General features: G+C 33.9%; 1 protein-coding gene across 1 annotated transcript; it reads right to left on the reverse strand.

The window, feature by feature from the left end:
- Positions 1 to 8,172: 8,172 nt before the first annotated feature.
- Positions 8,173 to 11,413, reverse strand: LOC123541370 (cholecystokinin receptor-like). The gene has a single exon (XM_053527282.1). It carries the CDS (start codon positions 11,089 to 11,091, stop codon positions 9,874 to 9,876), a length of 1,218 nt encoding a protein of 405 aa, XP_053383257.1. The 5' UTR covers positions 11,092 to 11,413; the 3' UTR covers positions 8,173 to 9,873.
- Between the last annotated feature and the right edge of the window lie 2,165 nt (positions 11,414 to 13,578).

The raw sequence follows: 13,578 nt of genomic DNA on the forward strand, positions 1-13,578 counted from the left end.
GTATACATACCTTTGGGCAATGATTTTAAAGAATAGCTGCGTAGGGCCACAGAGTGTAGGCTATGTGAACAAGACCTGGAGCACAAGTCAGTCAAATTTGATATTTTAACAGCTAAACAGGAGATACATTATTTACATTTAAAAGAAAAGTCTTCGAGAAAGGGCACTGAACGTTAGGCAGGACAATGCCTATATAATGTATTAGAGGATTCCGACCTAAATTTAGTATGTATGCATGCTTTACATAATATTTTTAGGCAAGATTCATTTAGAATTCAAATGAGGATTAGTATACGTTTCATATTCGATTAAACACCCGTTTAAACAGTATTTAAATCAACTTTATATCTTGTAAAATTCTCGGTCACGTGGCCAACGTAATAAGTTCATTTAGTGTATTTTACCGACTTGTTGCTTAAATTAATCTTACCTCATATTGGAAAAAAATTACTGAAAGGGTGAAGTGATCTGTATACATGAGTTCCAAAAATGTTTTCAGCCTCGTCGCTTTTGGGACATAAATGGTAAAATTTATATCGATTAAAAAGGATATGGGGCAATTTGATCTGCAAACAGGAGTAATAACCTACAACCTACAACGCCTATCACACCCTCACCGCCTTTTTAAAGCAAAGCAAAGGTAAAACATATTTCACAGATGACATAAATTATATCATTTTTCTCAATAAGTGTTACTTTGATACGTTTCTTAGAGTATAAAAATGTTTTAACGAGACATGTGAATATCATGATAAAATCAGCTATTATAGTACCATATGAAAGAAGAACAACTGAAGTTTTGTGGAGGCAAAATTCAAATCTCAGGATATGAACAATAAAAATCCATCATGATAACTTGCATTTAATGAAGAAATATGGATTGATATAAAGGTAGGTGGTAATAGAATTTAGGCAAAATATTGCCTGTAGGAACACCATCGAAGCAGGGTTGGTTGGATTTCAATTCTGTTGGTTGTTGTTTCTGTTCTTAACAAGAAAATAAAACAGAAATAGATCCCAGAAAACCTTGATTCTTTGTTAGCCGTTTGCAAACCTCGAAATGACAAGAAAGCTCAAAATATTGTTGCAAATGAAAAGGTACTCATTCCGGGGAGGTAAAACTATGTTACCTTAAGTCAAGCTACACTAAATTTGTACATTCATTTTATAACAAACAAACAAAGAAGCTGCATCATCTGATGATATGCACCAGACAACAAAAAATTACCAAATCTCAGCAGTCTTATGACAGTTTTGACTGAAAACAAAAACAATTCTATCTGTGGTGAAAGATGCAGTGTTAAGCACAAATCAAAGTTGTCCTGAGTTGAGATGCTTTAGCCGGTGCTAGGATGGGGGGACGGGATGTTGTACTTTCTGCTTCCTTTCATAAACAGTCAAACCGAGACAGCTTAACAAGGCTAATACTTCAGATTTAGAAGTGTCATTTTTGGATTTAAATTTAACGATTGTGAATATTAATCTAGAAACATAAATATATGATAAAAGGGACGATTTTAATTTTGAAACTGTCAACTGGCCTAAGACCACAGTTTTTTTACTATATGTTCTATATAGGCACTGGACACTATAGCAATTTTGCATGCATTCCAAGCCCTGTAAAAATACCTGAACTCAACAGAACTATTCAAGAGAAAAAATTCCAGCCACAGTAAACATTGGGTTGACCGGCTCTTTTTTTTTTCACCATTTTGAACCAAATCACATGCGTATGAAGAATACTCTCAAGATGGCCGCAAACAGGCAAAACAGGCTCTATCAAAAAGTCATGTTATGCATATTCTGACATTTTCATTCTGTCAAATTGTACATGTACCTGCTATTTCATATCTCCTCTATTAAATCATGCCATTTATTGCAGGTCTTTCACTCAAAAATTCACCAATATTCACCATCAAACAGAGGAACTATTTTCCGCGTAACCACTTCCGTATTGTCAACCAAGGGCAAATAACTGTGGTCTTGTGCCAACTTCCCTTATCTTGATGGACATGTTGTCACAAACTGACATACGGGCCTCATTGTATCTGTAGTGTAAATGCAGGTATTGCATCATCTTTTACTAAAGTTTTGAGTTATTAAGGTAAATGTCAGATTTTTAGCATAAAATACCTCTCATGTTTTTTTCTGTATTTCATATCTTAAATTTCCATGTAAATTTTATTAAATTCGGTTCAGTAATATGAAAGTTGATATTTTATAAACTTCAGTAATTCATGTTTTTATCCCCAAAACCACTATAACGGGCCTTAAGTTGTCAATTTCAATCCGCGCCAAAGTAGTCAGATTTCCCGGCTATATCGTGATTCCCGTGGAAATACAAATAGTCGGAGTACACGCATAAGCCGTGAGTCCCATGAAATTTAGTATTTGGCGGGACATTACCCTACAAAAAGACTGGTCTAGATATGCCTAGCGCACACCACATTTCGACATTAGACGAATCTACGTCAATTTGATTTTTCTTGGTAGAAATTTATGCTCGATCGTGGTAAGAAATTTATTTGTTAGATTTTTGTATGAATTTTGAATTACGATTTTTATTTGGTAAATTTTTGGTCATTCTACAGAATTTTGTAACGTTTACTTTTCGGCATGTGATTTTGGCTAGTTTCGGTATGTCAGGATAATTTATTACATTTTTCATACTTTTGTAAATTATTTCGAAAGAGGAATCTAAAATGTTTCGTTTATATAAGCTGTAAGATTTGTAGGGGCCTACTGAAATTTTTGTAACATGATAATTGTAAAGTACTCTTTGTCATAAACATATGTCAAACAATTCGTTGTAAATTATGGAACGCCGATACTGCATTGCCTTGTAATGTTAAATCTATGTGGCAAGTCTAGTAACATGTATGTAATATGTTATTGTAATTTGAAATTATTGTGCTAGTCTTTATACATACAATGTGCGTTTTGTTGTATGGCATTTGATATTATATTGATACCAGCTATTTTATAATGTTTGAATTGTATTGAAATTTGTTAATTTGTAGTTGTAAATAATATCTGCAGTTTATCATTTCCTTATCTATAATTTTTCATCATAAACTTTTCATATCTTTTCCATAATAATGGAAATAATAAGTGACGTATTTTAATCACGTGACGTATGAACTTAGTAGCACATATATTTTGTATAAGTAGCACATATTATTTATGGGAGCCTACGGACGTATGGTGTACCCAAAGGAGCAGTTTTATGCCCTGACTTTTGTTTTGCTATGGTGCTTACCATATGTTATATATTTTAGCTTCTTCCACCAGACGACTTTTACCTGGTGATGCTGTCACGACCCGGAAGTACAATACCCGAGGTTCACTTGTCTTCACTCGCCTGGATGTGATTTTCCCAGCGCAGAGCTTTCGACCCATGGTTGTGCCGTAAACCGCAAAGACGATGACTTTTGTGATCCACTGAAGTCAGCTCAGGGATCCAATAACCTACCATCATAGGGAGCAAACACGGAGTCAACGTTTTTACGGTTTAAAGGGACTTTACTTGAAGATATGTTGTATTTTTGTGCTACTTAAAGTTCAAAGTTAATGGAAACATCTGTGTCAACGAACAGTCAGTGATAGAACTTTATACTTGATAAAAGAGTTACTGAGCAACATCTCACGATGTCTATATTTCACAACTTATTCGTTTTGCAAGAGCTTGCTCAAAGATAGAGGATTTTAATGACAGAAATCTTCATATCACCAAGAAGTTCTTACAACGGGGTTACCGTTACCATAAGCTACGGAAAGCTTTATAAATAAAACCCCCATACTGTTATATACAATTTACATGGAATTAGCTACTAATGCTGGCCATCTTGGACGCCATCTTCGATTGACATTTTTGGTAATTTTTGCCGGCAGTTCCAGATACTACAAACATTACCAAACAATTATTTGGTATATAACATGCTTTGTTAAGAGAGAGGTCCCACCTCACATTTTGAGATAACGCAAACAGCGGTGGTTTCTTTATTTTCTTTCTTTTTTTTTTTTTGGGGGGGGGGGGGTCAATTTTTAGCACCGTGTACTGGTATGAAATGTATTTGCATCCAAAACATACGAACACTCTTTATTAAAATGATGACTTTTAAATGAAAATTACCAGTTTTGCCACTACATCTATGATCAAAGTGAATGTATAAATCATTTAAAGTAAGAAACAATAGAGAGGAAATAACATTTTAAGGTATTTTTTGTACTTTGACCTTGAACTGACCTTGACAATGAAGAGGTCCCTGCTATATTCAGATAGGAAGTACATTATAATATAAATAATATCCATGCAAATATTTAGCATTACCTTTATAAATAAAACTCACACACTTACATACAAATTTCATGGAATTGGAAATTTATGGCGGCTAGCTTGGACGCCAACTTGGATTTCTCGGAACGCCACCATATTTTCCAGTTTATGCCGGCAGTTCCAGATACTACATAATTATATTACCAAGCATTGTGGTATATAGCATGCCTTGTTAACAGAGGGGCCCCACCTACTCCTAAAATAGGGGACTTTGCTGATCATTATCACTCTTCCAATGATCCTTCTTTTCACAGATGTGAAGACTGGGGTTTATTTTTCACTAAACTCAGTCATGTATTTTTATTTTACAGTATCTGTGGTTGATGTAGGTATTCTGATATGTCCTTAAAATCGCATTCTTCACAATTCAGTATTAATGCGAAATTTTACTAAAATGTGCAATTTTACCATAAATGTGTAACAAACGAAAAATATGCATTTTTATGTTCATGTTGATAAGATTTATCCGATTGTTCTTATGCTACAGATAATGATTTAGAAAATGACTTAAGTAACTGAAAAAGTTCTTAAAATCTTCAACAAATCATATGACTTTTGTAACATATAAAATATCTTTCAAACATGCGAGAACAACACAGTTTAAGATCAATAGTCAATGCTTGGCTTTCCCACGACATTTGTTTGGTGTATGAGGACATTTTCTGTAATTTATAGAAGTGGCTGGGTTCGTAAGCTAAAGTATATGCTTAGTTGAAGTATATGTCTGAATAATTCCTTTAAAATGGCGCGTATGAGTAACAGAGAAAGTAGATCTAGTTTAGGCAGAAAACAGAACTGAGCATACTCACGTACCCTTTTCCACCAAGCAACATCAAAATGCTATGTGTCCAGCATATAATTTCTCTGAATCTACTTATTGATTATATACAAATATAATATTAGGGGTAAAAAGAATATAAAAAGGTTCTGACAATATAAGTTCTAATACTCAGATAAGTTAGTAACGACATTGTTAACATAAGTATGAATTTTAATATTATATCGACATAAATATGGGACAGATGAGTGAGAATTTTGACAAATTGAAATAATATTTTGACTTTAAATCTTATGGTCCTTTTATTTTTTGCCTTTAAAGATGAGGACGATTAAATTATCTGTTAATTTAGATATAAAGAATATTTATCACAACACCCCGGGCAGTAGATTTTATCTGCATTTAATGTAGAGAAGGAGGATTAATTACCCTTTCTGCAAAAAATTCTAATATAAAAATCAATCACTTAAATTTCAGAACACATGAACAAGTACCTGGAAAATTACTAATCATATTTCAATCGATATTTTATTAGTAAGCTTAAAGGCCCTGCTACAATCGAATTTCATATTCAAAATTTCATTTAACAGATTGAAAGCAGAATTCGGAAAATATGACCTGGAAAGCTACAAGTTCGGAATCTGATAAAGTGTCACCTTCATATTGACCCTGAAGTGTTCTCCAGATGCGGAATTAAACAGAATGAATACAAAAGTTACCCCTAATATTACTCAGGTATATTTCACAGTTTTTATATTTAATTGTTTTTGAGATTTTCCATTTGTACTTGGGTTTGCTGCGGTCACCTTATCAATAACATTTCTTCTATTAACTGCATCCGCTTCTGCTTCAACAGGTTCATTAACTGTACATTTGTGTTTATCATTTGGTTTCGCCTGATCAAACTCTGTAAGATGGGTTCCGTTCCGCTAGAATTGGGATTTGAAGAAATGGGTCTGGGACCGTATCGCTTCCTTGACTGATTATGCTTAAACAAAACACGACTTACTAGACTATACATTACACTCAGTACAATGGATTAAATATGAAAGCATATCAAGTAAATTCCATTAAAACCCACAAAAACATTTTATAGGAATCGTCCCTTGTAGTTGTACAGTCACAACTTTTCAACTCAACATCTTTTTCAGTAAACACATCCACGAGTACAAGACTCTTAACAAAAAAGCTGGTCATGAAAACCTAGTGATATTATCACTGAAATTTCACATGCTTTTATTTGCTTCCCTTAATTTCTGCTGCTTCTTAAAAAGCATACATATTTTCCTGCAACGATCGCTGTTACAATTAGTGTATACACACTTCCTACTGCTCCGAAATAATTCACAAATCTTGTAAGTTTGCAAACTCTACTATTTGTGAATAAGTGTAAAAATCGCAAATCAAAAGTTTCTGTTGGAACTGATAAATAACATAGAATGAGACCATAAACAGCCATTGCCACGATGAAAATTAATAGTATTTGAAATTTGTCTAGATTTACAGGTGTAGAAGACACAGACCACAACGTTCCCAATCATTCTCGTCATCACAAGAACTCCAAAGATCTCCATCACTGGTGCCATAAGGAAAGCCTTGTTATTGTTTAACGTTTCATACAATGCGTCTTTATCAATCGTTGTGTTTTCCATTTCTCGGCAAGAACTCTCTCCGCCCTCCAAGTCAAATAGTTTTCATCCTATCTTCACCAAAGATGGTGACAATGTTTATGGGCATAATATCTTGGCCAGATTCAATAACCAGCCAAATCTCCCCAGGCGCTCATGAATAATGGCCCTTGAATCACTTAAAAAGATGAAAATATAGCATTATCCGCTCTCTATGTCAGACAGTTTTCATCCGATCGTCCACATACTTGCAGATAATGTTTGTGGGCATTATATCTCAGCCAAGTTCGATAACCAACAAATTCGCCCCAGGCGCTCTTAGATCTTTGGCCCTTGAATTACTCGGAATCTGTAAATCTAGCCTTCTCCGTTGTCTAGGTCAAATAGTTTTCATTCGATCTTTACCGGACTTGTTGATAATGTTTTTGAGTATAATATCTCAGCCAAGTTTGATTACCAGCCAAATCGCCCAAGTCACTCTTGGATTATGGCCCTTGAATTAGGCAAAGTTCGATGACGTGCGTATTTTGTAACAGTCTGTCACTCTTGTTTAAACTAATGTAATCTTCTACATTGTCTTTCAAGCAAATCTTACTGTGTAATATTGTATTTTCCATGAACCTTCCATTTTTAACTGTTTTAAAACATTAGAAGAAGCAAAACGTCAGTCATCAACATCTTCTCTTTCAGTTTTATACGTAAACGGCAACTACGATATTTTTCAACATGTTCAGATTGTCACTTCTAATTTGTCCCTTTAGAACGATCATCCGAATTAATATGATTTCGATTCAAAATTGTGAAAATTAGTTTGTCATTTAGCAAAATAACAGAATTACCATTTTTTCAAAATGCGTAGTACATTTGCCGATCTGCGCGTATTAGGTGTGAAACGGGTTAGTATATTGATCTGTTTTGTATCACGTATACATAGAGGTATGGTATAACAGGTGAAGCTGTATCATCTTTCTGGTCTGGTGCCAGTAATTAGTACCATTCGCATAGCGAAAACCAAATGCAGTATGTTTCAAACTGGCGCATTAAGTATGTTTCCGATTGAAAAATGGTTTCATTTTATATGTAAAACGAACAAATATTTTTTTTTAATTTCGTTTCTTCTCAACCGTGTCCATTTATCCTTCATAAATTCAAGACTTCGGAAAAAGTAAATAAATCTACGAGTTTAAAGTTGTCTTTTTGAATTTTAATATAATATGCACATATTTAAAAAACAAATTTCAAAGAAAAAATGTGCCTATTGTTTATAGTTTATCTTTTCCCACATATTTCACTATTTTCGTATTCAGCGAAACACTGAAAATATAATTAAAAAAAAAAAAGGAAAAAAACGCGTGTCACTGGAAATGTCGGTACAAAGTTAGAGAAAAACAGCAACATTGTATTCTACCAACAGATTTAGCCACTGAAAGCAACGTTATTACTTTATTAAGGAATTTCTTCAAAAGTAGCTTCTGCAAAGTATAATGGCATATCGTATTTTAAAATAAACACAAAGATCCAAAAGTCAAAGTCGCATTCTGAGATGGTGTCTCCACTTAGAACAAAACGCTAGAGCAGCGCGTGCATCGATGTCGCCGTAATGGATATGTAAATACGATACTTAATAAAGTGAAAACAAGTTGACAACCTGGACAAAAACACGCATACAGGATTATGAGACACCACCTTGGAACGGCCAGTAGTAAAACACTTACACATTTGGGCTGGTTTATTGTGAACAAATATCCATTGTTATTCTCCCACCAAGTTTTAATATTACAGGACAATAAAACAAAAGTTACGTACACAAGAGGAATCCCATACATATAAGGTATCAAAAGAAACTGTTTAAACCGTTGAAATGATCGTGTAATTATATATAAATTACTATGCATATTATGTTACATTTACTCAGCCCTAAGAGAAATTCAAAAGGTGGATCCAGAGAAACTGGTTTTGGTTTCCGATCTTCATGTTGACACCTTTTATAATTATATAAGTTTTTTAATGTAAAATGTTTATCAATATCTACCTTTATAATGGGCTTAACATTTTATTGGCTATGTAAAGTACGACTTATGTTCTCCGTGACGATTTGATAAAAGATATTGTGTCTGAAATTATTCGTCCTCCACCTCCGATAATTCATGTGGGGAAGTTGGCAGTTACTTGCGGAGAATAGGTTTGTACTGGTACAGAACACAGAAACACTGGTTAGGTTTACTGCCCGCCGTTACCTGACTGAAATACTGTTGAAAAAGGGCGTTAAACCCAAAACAAACAAACAGACGACTTTAGTTTTCAATATCGTGTTTCTAACTTCCGGGTAAATTACAACCATTTATTTGTTTTATTGAAAATTGTGAACTTTAAATTTTAGTAACTAAAAGACTCAACTCAGTATTTCGGAACATATTTCTTTTTACATCTAACTTTGTCTATGTACTTGTATCAAGTTTTACACAAAATCTAGTTCAAGTGAACCCTAAGTTTGTAGATGAAAACAGACAGTATTAAGATAAAACATTATTCACAAGACGACTTTACCATTAGATTTGCATTTTATACTGCTGTAAAGGCATAACGATATAGCTTTTAAAAATGTCATGTGAGTTACGTCGTCTGCAAGAGGCAGGTTTGCACGTCCATGGGTCGCCAATGTCACAAACAAGAACACTTATAAATTTCGTGTACATTTATATATCTAAACCAGTATTAACTTTTTATAATTTATTTTTCAATCGTCATACATTTAAAGTTAGAAGAAGAAAATGTAAAAGAAAAATACATGCATTAAAACATGGCTCAGATATACATGAATCGTTTTTACCGATTTCAGATATTCTAACGAAGACTGATGTATAATGTTAAGCATCATTAGAAGAAATCCTGCCTTGGAAGCCTTGGTCATATAAAAAATTTCAGGTCCTAAGGCCAAGATCATAGACAAGGATACACGCAGTTTCATTTATAACAATAATAATAAAAATAATAATGACAATGATAATAACACATATATTTTATACACTGTTTTAAACTCTAATCAATTTTATTTTATATTATAATATAATAGTCTATGATAATAACATGTATTATATGAATATGACATGTCAACGTATCTGATAAGAATTTTAGTGGGATGTTAGAGAGTGCATTCGAAACTGTGCAGTTGTACCAGAACTCGAGGAAACCGTGCGCCTATCAGTTAACCTTTTGCAATACGAACAGAACGTCATGTAGAAAAATGCTCGAAATTTCGAGTTAAATAATCCGTAGGTTAAAGGATTAATTGCTGAATTCAGAAAATATGATCGCAGACCAATTTGAAAGGCTACAAGTCCAGCGCCAGAAAGAGATTCCCCTTCATATGTGCCTTGGAAGGCTCTCCAGAGCGACAAAGCCAGGTGTGGTAAAAAGCTAACAACAAATACTGTCGTTATAACAAACATTACTGTTGTAAATTTCATAGTTTTGACGCTAACGTGTTCTTTTGGTTTGTTAGGAACAATTTTAGTGTGAATTTCACTTCCGGTAGAATGAGCTTCACTGACACCTTCTGTTTCACGACTTGTCTTTCTTTTGTTTACGTTTACTTTTGGACTGTTGTTATCGGTCACATGACTTTCAACGGTATGGGAGTATGACGTTTTTGGTCGAGTGTATTTAATTTGTGATTTGTTGTGTTTATATATAGCTCTTCCAACAAGACCGTACAACACAAAAAGAATAATGGCCGAAATTATGAAAGCAAGAAGAAAAAATCCATTGAAAATCCACACATACATCTTGTATGAGGCTTCCCTTGTAGTTGTACAGTCAATACCTTGCAGCTCGATGCCATCCTCTGTCAATATATCCACAGGTACAGACGTGTAGAATATGGCTGCAGGCCAGGACAGTAACAACGAAAACGGAATAGAAATTCCACATGCTATTTTAGCCCCTTTACTTCTGAACTGCTTCTTGAATGGTCTGCAAATTTTTCTATACCTGTCAATAGCAATTACTATTAGCGTAAAGACACTGCCAATTGCCGCAAAGTAGTTCACAAATCTCATAACTTTACAAGCACCGGCGTAAGGGAAATTATAGAAAAATCTTATGTCCACAATTTCTATTGGAATCGACAAAGTGCATAAGATAAGATCGTACATCGCCACTCCGAGAATAAACATATTATCTGAACTTCTTTTTGACTTCCAACCGTAGTAGTAGCAAATTAAAACATTGCCACTTATTCCAGCCAACATTAAAACCACCAAATACACAAAAGCAGGTATCATCAGAACTGCTTTTTCGTTGTTAAGCTGTTCAAGCAATGCATCCTTGTTTGTTGTTGTGTTATTCATTTTGTACAAGACTTGATAGCTATTTCACTTTTAGTTATTAATTTCAGCAAATCACGTAGACGATCTGGCTGATTTGGATTATTCCATTGCTTTGTGTTATTCCATAAACATACATGACGTTAGAATATTTCTGTTTGCCATCGCATTTTCTTTCCGAAGCATCTTGTAAAATCGCCAAGAGCCACCAAAAAGACAATAAGTGGTAAGATGTCCGACAGGAAATCAGTGCAACAAAGATACTTTTTAAACATTTAGAAGGAAGAGTAATGAAATAAATTTAGAGATTATCACGCACTCCCTCTTGACACAAACTGATGTGAATAACCCTTGAAAATTAAGATTTCCACTTATTCTATTTTATACTTGAATTCGGGAAGTTTAAAAGTTGCGTCGTCGTTTTATAGTCAATAAATACACGGAGTTTCCAAACAAAAATAACTAGGGTAAATAAATTTCAAACAACTGCACTTAAATAACGTTGTATTTGTCAACTGAATAGAATTATCACTCGAGAAATCAAAGTATGCTGACCAGAGAGTTGAACAGATGACTTAAGAAATAATTTATAGCAAAAGAGTGTTTTGACACTATTTTTGCACGATGGACGGTTATACGTCGAGCGTAATAATTTCACGAGGGCGCAGCCCGAGTGAAATTATTTGTACGACGTATTACCGCCCGAGTGTATAAATAGTGTTAAAACACGGTTTTGCTATGAATTATTTCGATTCTAATATGCCCTTAATCTAAAACAGTAGCGTAAGAGTGTTTTAACAGAGAAAAGCATATTAAAATATGATATAAAAGATATGCTTGTCAAAGGAAACTAACATAAGTTATATATAAGGATATATTATATGCTTATTTCACTAAAATATTTTAACATTACTTTTAACCTTCCCTAGCGATCACTTCTACTAAAGAGCCATTGCCTTATTATATAAGTTAAGTAGTCCGTCAGCTTACTTCCTAGCTTGACGTTTTGTTCTAATATCAGCTTTTTTAAGCAGCCTTGATTGCATTCCGCTTAAAACATGTTTGACTGTGGATATTAACTTTAAACGTAGAAAATCTTCATCAGTATACTTAAATCTGAAAAAGAATTTTAAAGAATAATTGGGTCTGTATAACTGTGTATGACCATGTAGGGCCATATACTTCCCAGATCTCATTTGTGACACGTGTGAAAAATGTGACCCTATTGTTCACAGATATGAATACTGGGATCTCATTTTTCACAAACGATAGTCAAATATTTCACAAATGATTTGGAGATTCGAGAACGACCGGTTGTCGAACAACGCACACCTGTTTCTTCCCATCGATAATCATGCTGCACTGTAATTGGCTCGAAAAAGAATTTATAGTTATGCTGCCAAGAAATTCATTTTATATAAAACATCCTGATCTAAGGGAAGTAACTACATCTTTATTTGCAGCTGATTGAATACATTTATCTTTCCATGAAAAGTTATTTTATGTTAGGTGGTATTAATTGTTATGAATAGGAATATTCGCATCGTAACATTGGTTCCCGTTCTCATTGAGCAATCCGTTTGTGTGTTTTTTTTTTGTCTATTTTGTTTTTGTTTTTTGTTTTTTAGTTCGGATAGTCGCTGTTTCCCTTCTCTCCCTTTTGGCGGTGACTAGCGAACATGAGTTATTATACTTATGTTTTTATTATAGTAATTTAAATCGATGTTTAGTCATAGACGCATGGCTTGGTCGCTGATTGTCATGATCAAGCACGAATGTTTATGGCGAAAAGTGTAACAGTTTGATACAGTTCATTTAGTTTTATTGAAGTATTTTAAAGCCCTTTTGGGCGTATATATTCAGTGCTAAACTTCGTGCATATAATACTCAGTTAAGCTTTTGGAGCAGTCAATTAGCTTTTTGTGGCATTCAGTTTAGGCCCCATTTTGGGCGTAGTTTAAGCTCTGTTTCGGGAGCATTTCGGGCGTATTTATTGTGTGTAGCCTTGTGGAGCATATGATCAAGCGAAATTCTTTGAAGAAAGCAACGAAACTAAATAAAGGCGGTCAGCTGTTTAGAAGTCAAAGGGTATAATAAAATTGTGCGACAAAATTTGTCGGATGCATGTGTTTTTTATGACGCATAGATAAGACTGGTGTGCGATTTTAGCTAAAACTGCATTTGTTTTCTTTTTTTTCTTTTATAATATTTCACTCATATAAGAATAGTATAAATACAAGCAAACAGATAAAAGGACCACAAGTCAAACACCGGAAAATGTTTAACTATCTATTTATTTTGATGACCGATTTCGGAGTATCCTTCTCCTTCATCATATACTAGTAAGAATAATTAAATAATTTGTAATAATAAATGTATACAAGGTCATTTCCAATCATGTTCAGCCCTTTCTGATCAGCGCGTTTTACTCACTGACTCATATTTTGTCTTTAGTTCATCTAAAATTCTAATATGCTTTTCTCTGTTAAAACACTCTTACGCTAAAATGAC

This window comes from Mercenaria mercenaria, chromosome 16, assembly GCF_021730395.1.
Source record: "Mercenaria mercenaria strain notata chromosome 16, MADL_Memer_1, whole genome shotgun sequence".
NCBI lineage: Eukaryota > Metazoa > Mollusca > Bivalvia > Venerida > Veneridae > Mercenaria > Mercenaria mercenaria.